At 59.8% G+C, this 20,030-nt stretch overlaps 1 protein-coding gene across 3 annotated transcripts in view; it reads right to left on the bottom strand.

The window, feature by feature from the left end:
- The window catches only part of RGL1 (ral guanine nucleotide dissociation stimulator like 1), a 209,908-nt gene that overhangs the window by 69,194 nt on the left and 120,684 nt on the right, over window positions 1-20,030 (bottom strand). For 2 of the 3 annotated variants that reach the window (XM_062211487.1, XM_062211488.1), the window contains one exon: window positions 16,476-16,586. In XM_062211487.1, coding sequence (XP_062067471.1) covers window positions 16,476-16,586 — 111 coding nt within the window. Of the gene's footprint in view, window positions 1-16,475; window positions 16,587-17,022; window positions 17,129-20,030 lie in introns of those variants that run through there. The other variant, XM_062211489.1, reaches the window with a different exon arrangement.

Below are 20,030 nucleotides of genomic sequence, written 5' to 3'. Positions count from 1 at the left end.
GAATTCCATGGTGTGCATATCCCATAATTTCTTGTGCAGTCTGCTATTGGAGACCCTCACGTCTGCACGCAGGCACTTTCAGTGGAGAATTCAGAAGCCCAGCGTCCAGCGACAGTCACGGTGACTGCGGGAAGCACACTGAGGAGACAGAGACCAGGAGCTCTCCCAGGAAACGGTGAGCAGACACTTCCGGGGGAACAGCGCGAGCAATGCCCTGCGGTGGTGGAATTCCAGGACACGGAGGCTGCAGTGGCAGGAGCCTGACCCGGCTGGGACGGGAACTCTGAGGCGCAGCCTAGCATCTGCGGGGAGCCACTGCAGAGCGGGAAGTGCCTGCGTGCAGACGTGAGGGTCTCCAATAGCAGCCTGCACAAAGAAATTATGGGATATGCACACCATGGAATTCCACACAGCAGGAAAAAAATGAAATCCGGTCATTTGCAACAAAATGGATGAAACTGGAAAACATCTTACTGAGTGAAATAAGCCCGTCCCAAAGGGACAAACGTCACGCGTCCTCCCTGACCTGTAGTAACTAACAGAGCACCTAAAAAGAAACCTGTAGAAGTGAGACTGACACCCTCAACAGCCCTGGTCTCAACTGTGGAGGGACAGTTCTTTTTTCTTACTATTTGTTGAACTCTCTACTTAGCATAAAGTTAATCATATGTGTACAAAGCTAACTGAAAATAGATCTTAGTAAGAAATGAGAATGGGAGTGGGAGTGAGAGAGGGAGGAGGCAGAGGAGTGGGAGGGCGGGAACAGTGGGAGGAGTCACTATGTTCCTAAAGCTGTAATTTTGAAATACACGAAGTTTATATTCCTTAAATGATAGGTTTCTGGGAGGAAAAAACAAAACCAGAAACCTGAGATTCTCATGACCAAATGGGTGTGTGGGAAAACTGAACACCAGGACTCAGAAGACCACTGGAGAAGACGAGATGAAGGGAGACAGTGCCCCCGACACAGACCACGTTCCCCTCCAGAGCCAGCTGCCGGCACACGTCCCAGGCACCGCCACCGCCTCTCACCCTCCTAGCTCCAAATCCCTGTCACTGACCCAGGTGTCAGTGGCAACATCAAGAGCCCGGCGAGGGTGAGATGACACCTGCGCTGGGCAGAGCCTCCAGGCCGCTCTCCACGGCCCCGCTCCTCTCGTCCTGGGCTCTCCCTGCAGTTCCACCCAGAGCAGCGGCGTAGGCTTGCTCTGACAGGAGGGGACCAGAGGGAATCAAGGACGTCCGTGTTGTTGGGCACGTCCACTTCTGCTGTACGATTTCAGAAAACCGGGGTGGGAACCGTGCTGTCTTCTTTCGTACACGCAGTCCCGTCCAGCACCCACAGCCAGCCCAGCCTACAAACCCAGACCTCACCCTGAGGAGCTGACACTGCGCCAGCCCGTTGCCGGGGACTGACGGAGGACAGGCAAGCCCGGCCCTGCATCCAGGGCCACACGGAGGGAGCAGCCCCAGCGGCTGAGCCGGAGCCTAACATGCTCCCCTCAGCCCTCACTCCACACGGACCAATCAGGAATGCCAGGCCGCTCCACCCCAAGGCTGTGAACCAATCACTGACTTGAGCCCTGTAGCCAACAGCTGGGCAGTCGTCGCTCTGGGGGACACTGAGTGGAAAAGACACAAATTAGGACACAGTTGCTCCATGGTACCCAAACCATTGAAGACAAATATTTAGGTTCCATATTAACAGGATCAAGGACACGGGACCATGGGAAATTATGACCGTCTACATCAAACGAAACATGAGCTTCTCTTGTCAAACACAAGTGATGGCCATGCTGCCAGCAGCAACTCTGTGTGTGGACTTGCAAAAACGCGTCCTATTAAAACACACACACACAGCCCCAGCATCCCCTCTCCAGGAGTGTGATCTGACCTAGTGGCCGAGCTAATAGTCACCAGGACAAACAAAGCGAGCACTGTGTCTGCCAGTGGCCACGATGGCCCTGGACGAGAGCTGGCCCCGCGCCCACTCGGGGTGGCCATGCCACGTGCCCGCAGAGCTGCGGACTCCAGGCCGCGCTGCCCTTCTCACCGCGCGGGCTGCGGGGCAGGCTTTCGCTGGCCACTTCGCAGCCTCTGAGGCTGTAATGGGCCGAGGAACTGGGTGCACAGCTACTGTGTCCCAGGGGACAGAGCAAGGAGAAACGTTTCTTCAAGGACCGGAGACAGCGGATGGCCAGACTGGGTCGTGAAGCTGAGGGCCCATCTCCCTCGCCCGGCATTTCTCAACCTGCCTGGGCCACTGTTGGCTCCCAGCTGTCACCGAGAAGCACCTACTGATCCCTGACCAAGAAGACACAGACAGGCCAAAGCCACAGTCAGTGTGGACACAAAGCAAGTTTCTAGTTTCGTGATTTTTAAGTGCGGCCACTACAGTGCCAGCATCTAACCCCCTGCACACTGAGACTGGGCAGGGGACGGTGACCTTAAAGGTCTCCCTCCAGTAGGTCTGGGAGGACACAGGCAAGGCGGAAGCCGACTAAACCCGGTCCCAGCGACCCCTCCTGGGGGCCTCGGTGTTACCCCGGGGACCACACCCGGAGCACAGCCCCCTTCAGCCCTGAAACTTCGGGAGCTTCCTGGACCGGATGGAAACGTGCCTCACGTAGGCTGCTTTCCTGCCTTCGGAAGCAGAACGTGGTGGGCACGACCTAACCTTCCACCCACCCCACTCGGCAGAGCATGGGGGCCATGAGGCTCTGCCCCAACACAAGACCCTGCTGCCCCCCCCATCCTTGGGGCGGGGTTCCAGAACCCCCTTGCATACAGAAGCTCGAGTCCCTCATAAAATCACATCGGACTGCACGGAGCCCACGGATGTCGTCTCCTGGAATTACTTAGAACGCCTGATCTGACCAAGACGCTCGTGCGTTGTCCAGGGCTGACAAGGAAACTGCACCTGCTCAGGACCGACACAGCCCATCTGTCAATGTCCTCCATCAGCAGCCGGGCGGACGCAAGGGCGCGGGACCCCAGGCCAGGCAGGGCCAGCCGCACACACGTTCCGGTTCTCGGGCCTGGGATCGCTCACCTCTCTCACCTGCCTTCACTCCTCGAACGCTCCCCCCGTCTTCCCCCTGCCGGGTCCCGTTCTGCACGCAGGAATAGAGCAGAGGAAGAGCCACGCCCTGCGTCTCTGTGGGATCCAGTCTGAGGCAGGAAAGAGGCAATCATGGACAGAGAGCTGAGGAAAAGGGTGAGTGAGGCCATGGGCACTGAGGGGTGTGGAGACGACAGGGGGTCGGGAGGCCCAGGGTGGGGTCTGCAATGACGGCGCCTGCACTGGGACCGTAGGGTCTGTCGCGCATGCAGACTGCGGCCTCCTGGCCTTTCATGCGAGCTCTCTGGACATCCAGAGGACCTCTTGCTAGTGCTCGGGCTCTGTAAGCTGCAATGACCAAAGGCGAGAGGTGTGAGACTGCGACAGTGAGCTGGCCGTGCCTGCCCCCCGCCCGCTCTGCGTCCCCGACCTTGTGAAGCAGGTCATCAGCCCAGCTCTCAACCTCCTCGCCCCCACATGTCGCAGCCTCAAGCCTGGCCCCCAGCCCCCTCCCATTGTCCATTCTTCCCACTGCTGGAAGCAGCACCTGTGCCCACAGATTCCTCTGATCGGGACACAGACTAGCACAACACATCGACACTGCACACGCCAGAGCACCGCCCTCCCCAGCACCTCCAGGCACCCTTGTCCCGGCAGACGGCTACAGAGGGACTCTGAGAATTCCCCTGGACAGCGCCCTCCCACTGCACAAGTGCCAACAACAGCTCCCCACACCAGCTTCCTTTTAGGTTGTATCTGCTCTGTGATGGGAGAAATACAGACAGCTATTACTCTAGACCTGATCGGGATCACCTGTGAAAAACGATCGTGGCAGGATTTATAGAAAGTGACTACATTCCCACAGTTGTCAGGCATGAATGTTAGCAAAGCGATTTCTTTAAAATATTTATTTATTTATCTGAAAGCATTACAAAAAGGGGGAGACAGAGGCAGAGAGAGACCTTCTAACCACTGGTTCACTCCCTCCATGGCATAATGGCCAAGGCTGGGCCAGGGTAAAGCCAGGAGCTTCATCCAGGTCTCCCACATGGGTGAAAGGGCCCAAGCAACTCGGGCCGTCTCCTACTGCTTTCCCAGGCCATTACCAGGGGGCTGGATTGGAAACAGAGCAGCAGAGACTCAAACCAGCGCCCACATGGGATGCCAGCACCTCAGGTAGCAGCTTTACCCGCTGCGCCGCGGTGCCGGCCCGGCAATGTCTTTTTAAAGTCAGTATAAACCTTCTCAGCCAGAAACGAAGTTTCAAGAAAGGGGAGACAAATATTTCGAACCCGAAAGGACAGAAGCACGTAAGGAATTGAGGTGGCTACGCAGATGTCAGAGCAAGCCTGTGCCACACCTGAGGCTGGGGGTGCTGACACAGAGCCACGCGAGTCCGCGGCCACGATGCGGAGGGCAAGGACAACACTTCTGTCCGCTTTTCTGGGAGCAAGAACAAGGCAAGGAGCGGCTCATTCCTAAAGGGCCGGGGGTGGGGGGCACAGAGAAACAGAATCCGTGCTCCCTACCAAGGAGAATCTCCTCCAGCCAGCAAGGCAGCGTCACACGGCGAAGATGAAGCCAAGGCCCAAAGACCGCGGCGTAAGAACACACGGCGCTCTTCACGGACTTCGTGTCTCCACAGCCCAAAACCACCGGAAAGGCACAGAACCCGCGGAGGGGTCTGAATCCCGGGGAACAGGATCGTCACGGGAGCACAGACTACAGGGGCCTCCTAAGAGGTAGCAACAGAACACAGCAGCTTCAGGCAGAAATCAAGGTCGCCTGGAAACCACGGCCGACAGCAGCCGCCAGAATCCCCGGCCAGGCTCCTAAGCCCTGGTCACTAGGAGCTAACATGCACTCACCCAGAGAAACAAAATCCCATCAACTTTCTCTCCTCCTCTGGCCCTGTACCTAGAATGCTACAGACATGGGCAACACGGGCTCAAACACCACCCCCAGCCCAGAGCCAGATCGCCACGGGCAGGATGGAGCCTGCCGTGACAGCAGCCAAGGAGCACTGACCAGGAAGCAACTTCAACCAGGGAATGCCACGCCGGTAAGGGGCATGGACCGTGGGCCACGCTGGCAACCTCATGCTAACCCATGAAGGAGATGCTTACGTGGAGCTCCCTAAACTGAACAGTTACAGCCGACCAATTCTGGGAGATTATGGAAACAACTGCAAAGATTAACTAAGACTAGCCAAAGCAAATTTAGCAAAACTAAGTATTTCCCATATTTAGATTTTTTCAAACCAACTCTTCAAAAACAAGTTTAAGGAGACTTAAAAACAATTTGTATTTTCTTAAAAAGACCAAATGATGGTGGCTGAATTTAAGCACTGAGCAATGCATTTGTGAAGAGACTTGTTTTCAGGCTGTGTACACAGAAATGTGTTCGACGTCCATTTGTGACCATCTTTGACTTAGGACACTGACGCCCCCACAGTGCAGCCTACAGAGGGACTTGTGGGGTCAGGGCCTCGAGGGCAGAGAGAATTCACACCATGAGCAGGAGAGGGGGCCGCAGTGCCGGGAGGGGTCCAAGCAGAAGCAGACGTGGAGAAGGGAAGTCACTCCAGCCGCAGAGACCCCGAGCAAGGACGCCTCCTGTCAGCTCCAGCGGCGGCCGTGCGAACCACGCCAGCGTCTTGAGCCCTGAGCTGCGCGGCAAGGGCACCAACAGCCCACGTCTGCCTCCAGGCCCAAACGCACCTGGCACATCACAGATACTCACCCTGGAACCAACGAGCCAATGACCACATGGTCACGTGTGATGAGCTCGGAAAAATGCGAGGCCAGCATGGATACAACTCCATCGCCAGCCCACCGCACCCCGGGGGCCACCGCACTTCCATCCCCAGGGAGCAGCTCGCCCAATTCCTTCAGAAATTCTGGGAGACCACCAAAGGGACCAGAAACACTCGAGCAGAGTAGAGGCGAGAGCCCCTGGCCCCTCTGCTAGCACCTGGGGTCATCATCCCAACTCCTAAATGTTGTGCTTTGGGGGCCGGTGCTGTGGTCACTTGGTTAATCCTCCCCCTGCAGTGCCGGCACCCCATATGGGCACTGGGTTCTAGTCCCAGTTGCTCCTCTTCCAGTACAGCTCTCTGCTGTGACCTGGGAGGGCAGTGGAGGATGGCCTAAGTGCTTGGGTCCTGCACCTGCATGGGAGACCAGGAGGAAGCACCTGGCTCCTAGCTTTGGATTGGTGCGGCGCTGGCCGTAGCAGCCATTTGGGGGGTGAACCAATGGAAGGAAGACCTTTCTTTCTGTCTCTCTCTCTCTCTCACTGTCTAACTCTACCTGTCAAAAAATAAAAATGTTGTGCTTTGGGATCCTTCCCTGGAAACGAATGCTATGTCAGTCTGCAAGTTTCAGGAACAAATGCTTGGTGGCTTTGTGGGCAGCTGTTTCCAAACCTCAAGCATGTCTGAGACGCACTTTAAAGACTCTGGCTCCAGGAGGGAAGGCTGAGGCCTTAGTCACATGTTCCACGTTCCTACTCTTGCCTGCCAGATTCTTTTTTAATTAACAAAGGAAAAATGGGTCAGCCCAAAAGAATTTTTACAACTGTCAGGGTAAACACAAGGCCATGGAACCCCACGAGCTTCACTTCTGAGTCTTTCCCCTTCTCACTGCAGCTCAAGTCCTCTACCCAGAGCCCAGCCACAAATGCAGCCTAGCCTGCCGCTGGCCCCTGTGTCAGGCAGGGAGAGGACTGTGGGGCCTCAGGGCACAGCCCAGCCCCCCTGGCTTACGGTGGGAGGACACAACCCCCTGATGGAGCCAGCGCTCCATCCAACCCCGCCCCCAGAGGCACTCCCACACCACCCTGGCTCCCTTGAGACCATTCTGCAAAAGTCTTCAAGACAGAAGTCAGCTTGGGCTGAGGTCACAAGGCCCGCCTCCCACAGGGTGGGTGCGGGGGGGGGGGCTCTGCAGGTCTGCTGGAGTGGAGGAATTCCACACCAGCGTCTCTGTGGCCTCCCCACTACGTCCAGGGAACACCCTTTGTCCACTGCCTGAAGTCAGCTGCGGTCACTACAGAAGGTCACTGTGACGTGTGCCATTTGCTTTCCATACCGTCTCTGGAATCTGGCCTGCATTTTGCATGTACAGAGCGTCCCAGTTTGGACCGGCAACGGTTCAGGTCCTGCCCGGTGGCTGCCATCTTGAAAAGCACAGCCCTAGGGAGTTTGGGGCGGCTGGGCACACTGGGCGCGGCCTCTGCGGAGCTCCCTTGGCCCCCAGGCCTCCGGCCGGGGCCTGGAGACCCTCCCTTATCTGCAGCATCAGAAACACAAGGCCAAGCACAAACAAGCCCAACTACAAAGTAACTTGGAGAATTTGCTCTGAAAAGCATTCTTGCTGATTGCAGGCCTGCGAGATAACGTGATTGCAACTCTGTTCCAATGTGCGCCCCTGAGCAAGAGCGGGAAGACCGGAGGAACAGTGACGAGAACTGTGTCACCAGAGGACTACAGTGGCTGCTTCCTCTAACAATACCGGACAACGCTGCCACATCACCCTCCCCACAAAGCCCTCCAAACACTGGCCTCTGGACACCCAGACAGGCATGGACAGGAAGGAGGCAGTGAGAACATCCGTCCCGGCTGGGGCAGCTGCAGGCCTGCACCCGAGAGGGCCAGCGCACTGCCCGCCTCCAGCGTGAACTCTGCAGTCTGCCTAAGGCAGAGACCTGGGCACTGAGTGTGAAGACATCCGGGGCGGGGGGACAGATAGGGGGCCAGCCAGCAAAGGAGGGGGCTACGAATGAAAACTGCAAAGCATGCAGATCATGTCGCACAGCCATGTCACCTGCTGCCAGTCCCCTTGGCCAGGGAACCGGGCAAGAGGGAGGCAGCATCACAGTGGGCAGGCGGGGTCTGCTCCCCGGGAGGAATGTGTTCTCAGAGCAAAGCCACCGGGCTGATGCAAGTTGGAAGCAGATCCCAACAGTAAGACATGCAGACCCCGAGCAGACAAGACCAGAGCACAGCCTGTGCAGTGCTAAGCAGCTCATGGACCGACTCTGAAGCCCAGCCCCCCTGTAAAGGGAACAAGGAGGCAGGGGCTTTCTGACCGCTCGCTGGGCACGCACAGAACAAGTCCAGCCTGGCTCTTCATCCAGTGTCCTCCTTTTGTTACAAGGGGACCTCCACATGACCAACAAGAACACCTGGCCTCACAGCTCCCAGGGGAGGGGTGCAGAGAAGCCGCCCCATGGCTCCGGCCGAGTGAGGGGGCATCTGAGCTATGGTGGGCAGCTGAGGAGAAGCTCGTCAGTCAGTGGGTGAACCTGGGACCGGCCAGCACGGCCACACAGGACCACACCTGCCATTCCAGTGCTCCCCAAAGGGAGCCGCAGGGCCACAGGGAAGGGGGCTCAGCCACCGCTGCTGTGACTCCGGCTGGGCTGACGTCGGAGCCGCTGCCCTCAGCACAGCGGGCCACGGCCGCTCTACGCCTCGAGCAGGCAATCCCTGGTGAGTTTTCCACCGCGGCACTGGGGAGAAAACCATCACGGTCACGAGAATAACAGCGTCAGCACTCGCTCCCCAACCCCAGCAAGAGCCGTCTAAAAGCCAGTCCCCAAGAGCTTTCTGGCTCTGCACAGACCAGTGCCACACCTGAGCCCTCTGGCACCACATACAGAGCGAGCAGATACAGAGAGAGGTGCGCGTGTGGCAGGAGCAGTGGGAACCCAGCGTGTCTGCACCACACGTGTGGCAGGAGCAGCGGGAACCCAGCGTGTCTGCACCACACGTGTGGCAGGAGCAGCGGGAACCCAGCGTGTCTGCACCACACGTGTGGCAGGAGCAGCGGGAACCCAGCGTGTCTGCACCACACGTGTGGCAGGAGCAGCGGGAACCCAGCGTGTCTGCACCACACGTGTAGCGGGCAGCACACGACGTGAGCAGCAGGAACCTAGTGTCTGCACTACACGTGTGGCGGGCAGCACATGTGAGCAGCAGGAACCCAGTGTCTGCACTGGGCCCACCTCGGTTACGGCTCATGCTGCAAGGGCCCAGCTCTGAGCAGCCAGCTCCGAGGCATCGGAAGAAGGTGCGGACGGATGGAGTTTGGAGGCTGAGTGGGCCGGAAGGGCTCCAGTGCTGGGGGAGGGGTCTCACGTGGATGGAGGAAGGTCAGACCCCGCCGACTATTTTTGATCCCAGAGAAGGACAGGAAGGAAGAGGAACAAAACAAGGAACTCGCCCAGGAGAAATGGAAAGAAGGAAGCAGCTGCAACACGCAAGTGCAGAGAGAAAACAGATCTTCAGAACCGGGCCCTGCTGGGCAGGCCAAGTCCCAGGAGAGGCGGGTGCGGAGCCATCTTGGAGCCGGCATCTCGGAGGTCAGCCGGGCCCCCAGGCCTCAGCCTCGCCTCTGGCACTAGGACCCGCGTGAGATTTGGCACCCAACCAAGAGCTGACCACCAGCAGCTCTGGGAGGCTGGGAGCACTGTCCAGTCCCCGAGCACCGACTTCAGTCCTCGTCTCTGAAGCACACAGAGAGCACAGCACAGAGAGCTTCGTGCGGGGGACACTCTGGAGAACCCCATGAGCTGCGGCTGTTTCCCCACAACCACACCAGAGGGAAGCCTCCTGTGCGCTCCCCACACCCCGGAAAATGGGAGGTGACAGCAGGGCCAGCCAGGGAGACACCGCTGGGAACCTGCACGCGGGAAGCAAAGAACACAGGGAAGACAGCCTGGAGGAAGGAGGAGACACACACGTGCCGACAGCGGGGCGCCCTGGGTGCAGTCAACGAGGTACACACCACAGAGTCCCTCTGCACTCACTCCCAGGCTCCTACATCACCCCCCCTCCAGACGAGGATCCGGAAGATGGACAAAGCCTTCCCACGGGGCTAGCCCAGGACTCAGTGGCACCACGGGCTGACGCGCCCACACCCACTGAGAGACCAGCAAGCATTCAGACAAACTCCTTCCTCCCTTCCCACTTTCCACCAAATGCTAAGACAGGACACGGCTACTGTTCAGGGCTAAGTTTTCCTGGAAAGCACAAAAATAAGAACACTAACAGGTTACCTTCAGAAAACTGCGGGCACGCGTGTGAGCAGCCCCTGGGCCACGGCCACTGACCCAGGGCACGGAGCCCTGCTGCGGCCATGGCTCCCTCAGAATGCGGGGTGGGACCTGCTGGCAGAGCCTGTCTTACAAGCTTCTGACCCTGTGTCTTAAGCAAGATGGAATTCCACAGGCCCCAGGCATCAGGGTGCAGCAGGACAGGCCCCCTCATCGCAGGCATCACCCCGCTTCATAGGAGAGGGGCCCAGGCTCGGCGAGCTGCCGGCAGCTCCGGTCAGCAGAGGGGAGCTCCAAAGTGCAGGCTCCTGACGTCATCCTTGGCTGCCTCACCCACCCCGGGGTGGGGGGCTCCTGCTGGCAACACCCTAAAGAGGGAGAGCCAGGGCACCGGCTCCCATGGAGGCCGCGGCAGACGAGAGAGACCGGGCCAGGCCTGGTGGCTGTGGTCCCCGTGAGGCCGGGCTAAGCCGCGTGTCCTTTGAGGACGGACGCCAGCTCTCCCTGAGCTTCGCAGAGCAGCCTCACGCTGCCGAGCCCCAGCGTGCCTGGGACGCACACCCCTCCCGCCGCGTCCATCTCCACCCCTCCATTTCTGCCTGCATCCCCAGACGCCTCGTGTTAGAGATAAACTGCTCTGGGTCCCCACGCCATCGCCAGGCGTGAGGCAGAAGGCCGGGCTTCACGCCACCTGTGCTCACAGCTGCCTTTCACTCCGAAGCAGGCACAGCGGCAGGAGACAGTGCAGATTCTCCGCAGAGAGGAGCACACCCGCGGACAACAGCACCGGGCTGAAACAGACGGCTAACGGCCACGCGTCTGGGAGAGCGAAGGAAACGCCACCCCAACCACCGCCACAGCCACGGTGAGAGGCAAGAGCCGAGTGACAGAGAGGTCGCTCGGAGGAACCCAGCCGCCCCCACCGAAGCTCACGGGCGTCGCTCCGAGGGTTAGCCAGAAACACCAGGGGGAACGACACAGGTAAAGGGGCAAAAGTGGAGCTGGTACTGTGGTGCGGTGGGTTAAGCTGTCACCTGCGGCATCCCATGTGGGCGCCGGTTCAAGTCCCGGCTGCTCCTCTTCCAAAAAAGCTCTCTGCTATGGCCTGGGAAAGCAGTAGAAGATGGCCCAAGTCCTTGGGCCCCTGCACCCACGTGGGAGACCAGGAGGAAGCTCCTGGCTCCTGGCTTCAGTCTGGCCCAGCCCAGGCTGTTGTGCCCAACTGGGGCATGAAGCAGTAGATGGAAGATCGTTCTCTCTCCTTCTCTCTCTCTGTTGCTCCATCTCTCTCTGTAACTCTGCTTTTCAAGCACATAAAAATAAACCTTTAAAAACAAAATGAGGAGCCAACACGATGGTGTCCAGTGTGCACACCGACGCGGAATGCACGCTCAGAATGCGCCTCTGGGGGCAGCCAGCACAGCCCGCGACGAGCAGGCTCAGGGACGCCCAGGGCAAGGAGGGGCAGCCAGTTCCTGAGAGTGCACTGCAGCCCGCAGTCACAGGGCTGCGGGCCCCACGCTGTTCCCTCCAGAGAAGAGGAGAAGCCGCGGGCTCTGCGGGCTGGGGACCTGAGAGGCCGTGCGGTGACCCACCTCGCCCCGTGAGCCTGCTCTGAGCTGTCGCTCTGGACGGACACGGCAAGCTTGCCTGTCCTGGCTCTCCTGCAGGGCACTTGCTGGAGCGCACACAGAGGCCCGACTCCAGGGGCTCCCTGGAAGCCATGGCGTCTGCTGCCTGGCTTTGCACCTGCCTGCCTGAGATGCACACCTGCCAGGGTGCCTTCCTGTCCCTCTCCAGCTGCTGACCCTCACAGCCCCCTCCCTCCCCAGCCTCTTTGTTCTGCTGCCAGCACCCACCCAGTGCCCATGCTGTCCTCACCTCAGCACCAGTACAGCGCACTGGCCCTTGCCCGGCAGTCACCCCTCCACGGACTACCACGTCCCCAGACAGAGCAAGCCCCCTGGCTGGGCAAAGCCAGCTGCAGAGCCGAGGGCTCAGCCCCTCCCGTGTTGCTTCCCTAGCGCACCTCCCAGGGTCGGACGTCCCGGAGTCTTCCTGCTGTCACACCTGGTCCCCCCACACCCTCATTTAACAGCCACTGCTCCTCTGGCTCCTGATACCCCCATCAGGCTCCCCTGGTGAGGGCCCCCTCGCCACAGGACACGGCAGCTGGCACAACTCTCTTCTCCGCATTGCCTGCAAGTCCCTGAGCACACGGAGTGGCCGCCCACCCTGCACTCTGGAGGCTCCAGGGGTGGGCAGGGGGCTGCCATCAACAGGGCTTCCTCAGGTGCCTGTCACAGAATCGCAGGAAGAGACAGACACGCAGCCACGGCAAGGGGTCACGCTGGCTGCGTTCCAGTGATCTGCACACGGACCCAACCATCAGCTTCCCCCAGCTCCAGAGAACCCGAAGCAACCCCAGACGCCGGACTGGCTGGGCACCGCGAGGCCACACTTAACAGCATCCCCTCTTCACACCACTTTCCCTGCTTGGTTTACAAAACAAAATGCTTATTCCTGGAAGCAATCTAAATGCTTTCCTTGTGCGCACGGCGTAGTCTAACAATGCAACGCCTCACCACACGGTTCTGATTACCCAGGGATACGGCGGGCAGGGCCACCAAGTGCCTGGAGGGAAGGCACAGCTGTGATCACCTGTGAGACCAACGTCCTCTCCTCCAGCCCATCTCGGGCCGACAGGGTCCTCCTGGCCCCGCGGCCGTGGCTGTCACACTCTGGCCCCGCTGCTAAGAGGGGATCGTGGTCCTCCGCCCCCTGGAGCCTCTGCCCTAGGAGGAGGCACCGGGCTCCGCTCTCCTCACTCACTCTACACATCCCTGTCGACGTGCAGCCTCGGAGCTGGGCCACAAACTGGCGGTTCTCGCCACTTGTTCCCAAACCCACCAGACACTACAAGTTAAGGGAATGGATATGAAATGAAGTTAGTATCTCTTCCAAACCTAAGACTTTATGATTCTATGACACAGTCATTTTTCTTTGAAAACTGTAATTGGGTAAAATTATCTAAACCTAAGATTTTAAAAGGAAAAAGGGGTCAGAATTTCACTAACAAAGATGGGCGTTATGGAGCAGCAGGTTAAACACTGGCCTACAGCACCAGCATTCAGCGTCAGAGCCCTGGTTCAAGTCCGGCTGCCCCACTTGCCATCCAGCTCCCTGCCAACGGCCAGGGAAAGCAGCAGAAGACGGCCCTAGTGCGTGAGAGCCTGCACCCACGTGGGAGACGCGGACAGAGCCGGGCTCCTCGCTTTGGCCTAGACCCGCCCAGGTCATTGTGGCCATCTGGGGAGCAAGCCAGCAGACAGAAGACACCTTCTCCCTCTTCCTCCCCTCCCTCTCTCTGCCACTCAAATAAATCTTTTTTTAAAGAGTTTCAATAATATTTGGTTTTGCCCAGTTGCCAGTGGAAACCTCGCTGTAGTGGGCAGGACCGGTACCGCACGCACAGAGAGGCTGGCTGGGCTTACCTGGTGCTGTATTTTATAACCAAAGACGCTGGGTTTGACTTCAAAATATCAACTCAACATAAAATTTAAGAAACAAACAAGAAGAAGGAACTCTGTTTGGGCTGCAACGTTCTACAACCTGAGGATGAGCAACCACTCAGCCTGAGGAAGGGGCAGGGAGCACTCAGAGCCTGAGGAAGGGGCGGGGAGCACTCAGCATGAGGAAGGGGGAGCACTCAGCCTGAGGAAGGGGCGGGGAGCACTCAGCCTGAGGAAGGGGCGGGGAGCACTCATCCTGAGGAAGGGGCGGGAGCACTCAGCCTGAGGAAGGGGCGGGGAGCACTCAGCATGAGGAAGGGGCGGGGAGCACTCAGCCTGAGGAAGGGGCAGGGAGCACTCAGCCTGAGGAAGGGGCAGGAGCACTCAGAGCCTGAGGAAGGGGCGGGGAGCACTCAGCGTGAGGAAGGGGCGGGGAGCACTCAGAGCCTGAGGAAGGGGCGGGGAGCACTCAGCCTGAGGAAGGGGCGGGGAGCACTCAGCCTGAGGAAGGGGCGGGGAGCACTCAGCCTGAGGAAGGGGCGGGGAGCACTCAGAGCCTGAGGAAGGGGCGGGGAGCACTCAGCATGAGGAAGGGGCGGGGAGCACTCAGCCTGAGGAAGGGGCAGGGAGCACTCAGCCTGAGGAAGGGGCGGGAGCACTCAGCCTGAGGAAGGGGGGAGCACTCAGCCTGAGGAAGGGGCGGGAGCACTCAGCCTGAGGAAGGGGCGGGGAGCACTCAGCCTGAGGAAGGGGCAGGGAGCACTCAGCCTGAGGAAGGGGCGGGAGCACTCAGCCTGAGGAAGGGGGGAGCACTCAGCCTGAGGAAGGGGCGGGAGCACTCAGCCTGAGGAAGGGGCAGGAGCACTCAGAGCCTGAGGAAGGGGCAGGGAGCACTCAGAGCCTGAGGAAGGGGCGGGGAGCACTCAGAGACTGAGGAAGGGGCGGGGAGCACTCAGAGACTGAGGAAGGGGCGGGGAGCACTCAGAGCCTGAGGAAGGGGCGGGGAGCACTCATCCTGAGGAAGGGGCGGGGAGCACTCCGTGTGAGGAAGGGGCGGGGAGCACTCAGCCTGAGGAAGGGGTGGGGAGCACTCAGCCTAAGGGGGGAGCACTCAGCCTGAGGAAGGGGCGGGGAGCACTCATCCTAAGGGGCGGGGAGCACTCAGCCTGAGGAAGGTTCAGCGAGTGGCACTCGGGTCCTCACCAGCGAGCGTCTCTGCCCCTTTCAGCAACGCGCTCTCCACTGCCACAAACCCTGAGCTGCTGTCCACAGCGTGAGGCCGTCGTGTGGGTGCAGTCCTGGGCCCTGCCGCCTCCCCACCGCGGTGTGATCTCTGGACTGGAGAAGGCAGCACCGACGCTGCCATCCCAGGCTCCTCACCTCCACGTCGCCTCAGTCTCCAGTTAACCCTACAGCGGCTGCCCCGCGGCTCCCTGCGGAGCGACCTGGGATGCAGGAACACTGGGAGCCACAGGCCCCAGAGAGAAAGGTTTGAGTGACCAGGGCTCCTGGCTGGGCCCATCTGAAGAAGCCTGGAGTTTCCAAGGACAAACACAGAGTTGCCCAATGGAACGCTGAGGACAGGAGGACCCACAGCGTGGGAGGAGGGGATCTGAGGACCACAGCGGCGGCCACCGGCCAGGCGTGCGCGGCGTCCCCGCTGACTGTGAACTCCAGAGTGCGGTGCGCTACGTCTGCCTGGTGTGAGGGCACGGGGAGGGGACGGGAGAGGAGCGGGGCCCCGGGCACAGGCTGCCGCGGAGAAAACTCTACAGTCCCAGGACTCACTCTGGCGGCCGTGTCTGACCACACACAGGAACTGCTGCCCGAGCCACGCCCGGCTCACGGCGCACGGGCTCTTCCGACTCCAGCTCGCAATCTGAGCCCAAGAGCCAAACCACATCCACACCACATTCCAGCCAAACACAAAGCGATGACTCGTCAGAACCCTACTTCTGCTTCCCTCCCGCAGGTCTGCTGGCGAGGCCGAGGCGAGGCCACAGCCACCTGTCTGATACAGGAGGCTGTCCGGAGCCTGATGGGGACACAACCCTGCCCGCAGCCCTGAGGGCCTCCCGGCCCACGGCACGAGCACCGGCAAGGCCTGAGCTGCCAGCTGAGGAAGCCGAGGGAAGCAGAAGAATGTCCGTGTCAGCAGGCCCCCGCCGGGGACAGCGGCCGCGGGCCCTCTGGCCGGAAGCTCCCTGGGACGGGACGCACACCCACCCCGGCCCCGGGCAGCTCTGTTTCCGGCCCTGCCTCACGCTGCATGTCTGAATTTCCTGAAACAACGCCAGTGCAGATGGCAAGCGGCTCCCCGGACGGCGCCCAGGCTGCCCCACTGCGCCCCTCTCCCCCCGACTCGTGTCTGCACTGGCCCCGCAGTGAGCCTGGTGCCGAGCTGCCCGCTGAAGGGTTCACCCACAACTCACGAGATGAGCGTCTAGGTGGGAAGACACGACTACAGGAACGGCGTCTTCCCAGAGGCCACCACTTGTCCAGCGCTGGCCACAGCCTGGTGGCCCCTCGGAGAAGAGGTCACGGAGGAAGCTGGAGGGGCCGCTGAGCACTGGCTGCTCCGGGAGGAGGGGTGTGGGGCAGGGAGAGGCAGGTGCTGCCCTGGCGCTGCTCCCCACGCCACTCTGCCCGTCCGCCCGTCCACCCCTCATCTGTTTTCCAGACCTCTAGTCGCTTCCAAGAGATTCTAAATGATTGACAAATCCGGGGAAGACACTTTGGAGAACAGCAAACACAAAAACAGAGCTTAGGAGCCCTGGAGGAGGGCCACCCCGGGAGCGGAGGGGAGGCGCCCGGAGTCCGGGTCGGCCCCGGCGGGTACTCACCCCCAGCCACCGCGCCCCTTTGTGGGCAGCCTGTTGGATCTGGACTTTCTTGAGAGTGACGTGGTAAACAGCTCCTTCCTCTACCTCTTCACCCCAGTCCTGAGTCGAGCTCTAGGAGAAACAGAAAGAAAGAAAGGATTTTCCTTCTGCCAACCTCGGTCCCCGAGGCCGCCCCGAAGGCAACGACTGGCGGGCGGACAGGCGTGGGGGCGGGGGGCATCGCCGACCCCGGCCCCTGCCAGCGCGCTGTCCCGGCCACGTAGCCTGCGGGTGTTTAAAAAGCTTGCTTTGCCCCATTAAGGAACTGTGTCTCCGTCCCGATCAACTTTTAAACTTGAGCGGAGGGAAAGTCACTGATCAGCAGAAAAGTCTGAGCTCCCCTCCCCGCCTCAGCCACGGAGCAAGCTCCGTTCCCGCGGCTGCGGAAGACCCCCGGGACGCCCGCCCCGCCGGACCCGCGCCCGCAGCAGCTCCCTCCCGCCCCGGGGGCGCCGGGCGCGGGAGTGGAGCCAGGCGGCAGCAGCCAGCCCTCGCCCGCCCTCGTTACCATCTTATTGGGCCACGGCAGTCGCATTCTCGGGGGTCGCTCCGGGCCGAGGGTCCCGCATGACGCGCCCGGCGCTGCGCTGCGGTCCGGGTCGGGTCCAGGTCCCGCCCGCTCTGCGCCGCGGTCCGGCCCCGCGCTGCGCGGCCACAAAGGGAGCCGGGCAGACTCCTCCCCGCTCGCGCCTCCGTGATGTCAGCTCCAGGCTGGAGCGAGCGGGCGCGGGCGCGCGGCTCCTAACCCCCACGAACCGGCCGCGCTGCGTGCGCAGGAAACGCCCGCCAGCGCTGGCGCTGAGGCCCAGGCCCCGGCCCATCCGGCTCCCAGGCTCCCAGGCTCCCAGGCTCCCCGGCTCCCCGACGGCCGCGGGCGTGGGTAGAGAGGGGCCGGGGTGGGGGCACAGGCCGCGTGCTGGCCTCCCTCCGCGGCAAGAGGAGGCAAAGCTCTCCTCTCGTGGCCACGCATCGCTGGTGAACGTCGCAAGGCTGGGCAGTGACTCCAGAGCACGGCGGCCACCCCAGATGCTGAGTCCAGGCTGGGCCTGTCGGCCTTCCCTCCACACCCTCACCATGGCTGGTGCGCTGGTGCCAGCCGCAGGCTACAGCAGCGTCCCCCGCTGTCCAGAAAAGTCCTTCCCACAGCATCAAGAAATGCGGCATGGCCACAGCATTTGCTAAACTGACAGCAAGGGACCGCAGACGACAAGGCCAAAACGCCTGGCCCCGGCCAAGCTCCACACCCGGGCTTCCGTTCTACCCACCAGTGAATGAACCTAATCACCTTGAGGGGCCTCCTCGTAGGAAACCGCCAGGCCATGAGGCTGGCTCTGGGTGCCTTCCCGGGAGCAAGCCCCCTCCTGCCGCACAGCCCCCAGGGCGGGAAGTGGCTCTGCCACAGCTGAAGGAAACAAGCCAGCTCACGACTGGCCCTCGGGTGCAGCGCAGAGCTAGGCCAGCAGGTGAGGCCTCCTCCCTGCCTGTCCAGACGTGCAGGGCCCCAGGCCCCCACCCCCAGGGGACCTGTGGCCTGAGCATCACAAGATTAACCCCAGCACTCCTTCCCCTGACGTCTGCTGCTGAGACTGGAAATTTTCCACTGGGGACACGGAGCCTGTCTGCAGGCCCCCTCCCAGGCAGCCTTCCCGGGCACAAGGGCTTGTCACTACGCAAACACTCTGGTCCCTTCTCCGGGGCTCCTGCCCACCACCACTGCCTGGCTGGCCACCGGCTGTGGGAAGAGAAGCGAGCCGGCTCTGAGGCCAGTGACTGCAGCTTCAATTCCGGACGCAGAGCAAGAGTGAGCTTGGTGCTACTCCCCCAAGCCTGACTCTCCTGTGAACAACAGGACAAACATCTACCCCAGAGCTTAAGAGGATGGGCTGGCTACAGTGCCAAGCAGCCAGCACGTGGTCAGTGGCCAGGCCCCTTCCTTCGTTCCTGGACTTCTCCCAGCTGTGCTTGCTCACACTCTGAAGAGACACGTCCACGGGCACGTGGGGAAAGCCGAAACGTCTTCTCGTCGAACATGAAAACCAGAGTTTTCCAAGAAGCACTGGTGTGGCTACCCTCAGCACGTGTGTCAGGTTGTACGAATGCCATTCTGAGCAGAAGGAAGCTGGCTCTGCAGGACCGAGCGGCCACGCTGCAGCTCACACACTCTTTATACTCCCCTGCACCTCAGAGTCCATCAGCGGGAAGGAGAAACGGGCATCCCCTTACCACCCAGTCTGAAGTTGCTCACCAGATCAGCCCACCCACAACCCACCGTGGCCCTGCAAACACAGCTCAAGCTTCCTCAAAAGATCGGCAACAGGGCCGGCGCTGTGGCACAAAGGGTGAAGCCGGGCCTGCAACGTCAGTGTCCCTCGTGGGAGCCGGTTCTTTCCCGGCTGCTCCTCTTCCGATCCAGCTCCCGCTAATGGCCCAGGAAAAGCAGTGGAAGTTGGCCCAAGTGCTTGGGCCCTGGCCACCCATTTGGAAGACGCAGGTGAAACTCCTGGCTCCTGGCTCCAGCCAGGCTCAGCCCTGGCCATTGCGGCCGTTTGGGGAGTGAGCCAGCAGATGGAGACCTCTGTCTCTTCCTCTCTCTGTAACTCTGACTTCCAAATAAATTAAGAAATCCTTAAGGGCTGGAAAAAGATATCAGCAATGTCTTATAGTTTTCAGTACAGAAGTCTTTGGTCTCTTTTGTTAAGTTTATTCCTATTTTATTCTTTGTGAAGCTACTATAAGTGGAATTACTTTCTCAATTTATTTTCATATTGTTGTTACTGTACAAAAAGTCTTTAAGAAGCTCATGGAAAATGCACACTGTGGAAAAAAAATATGTACAGATCTCAAAATATTCTTGCACCAAAATAAATAGACCTTTCAATTCTGTCCACAGACTTCGAAGTCTCCTCATGGAGAAATGCACTGATTTCCAGATGCTGACTCTCATACTCTGCAGCTTCACTGGGTTTGTTAGTTCTAACAGGTTTTCTTTGTTGACACAAATAGACATCCCATGTTTACAGACTAGTAACTTAGTTACTAATTAGTAACATAACTTAGTATGGTCACTGTCTATAACACCCAAAACTTGTACAAATTCAATACATATCCATCAAAATACCAATCACATTTTTTACATAAATAGAAAATATCATCCTAAAATTTATATGGAAACACTGAGAACTCTAAATGGCCAAAGCAGTACTGAAGCTGAAGGCCTCACACTTTCTATGGCTTCAAAACATAGCACAAAGCTAGAGTAATCAGAACAGTGTGGTGCTGACATACAGACAGCTACATAGGACTGTGCTGCAGCACAGCGGATTTAAGCTGCATCCCCAGTGGTTGCTGGTTCGTGTCCCGGCTGCTCCACTTCCAATCCAGTTCCCTGCTAATGAGCCTGAAAAAAGCAGTGGAAGGTGGCCCACGTGCATTGGTCCCTGCACCCTCACGGAGACCCAGATGAAGCTCCTGGCTTCCGCCTGGCCCAGCCTGGGCTGTTGCAGCCATTTGGGGAGT

The sequence above is a fragment of the Lepus europaeus genome, chromosome 14, assembly GCF_033115175.1.
Source record: "Lepus europaeus isolate LE1 chromosome 14, mLepTim1.pri, whole genome shotgun sequence".
Classification (NCBI taxonomy): domain Eukaryota; kingdom Metazoa; phylum Chordata; class Mammalia; order Lagomorpha; family Leporidae; genus Lepus; species Lepus europaeus.
This window is presented reverse-complemented; position numbering and strand designations above follow the sequence as displayed.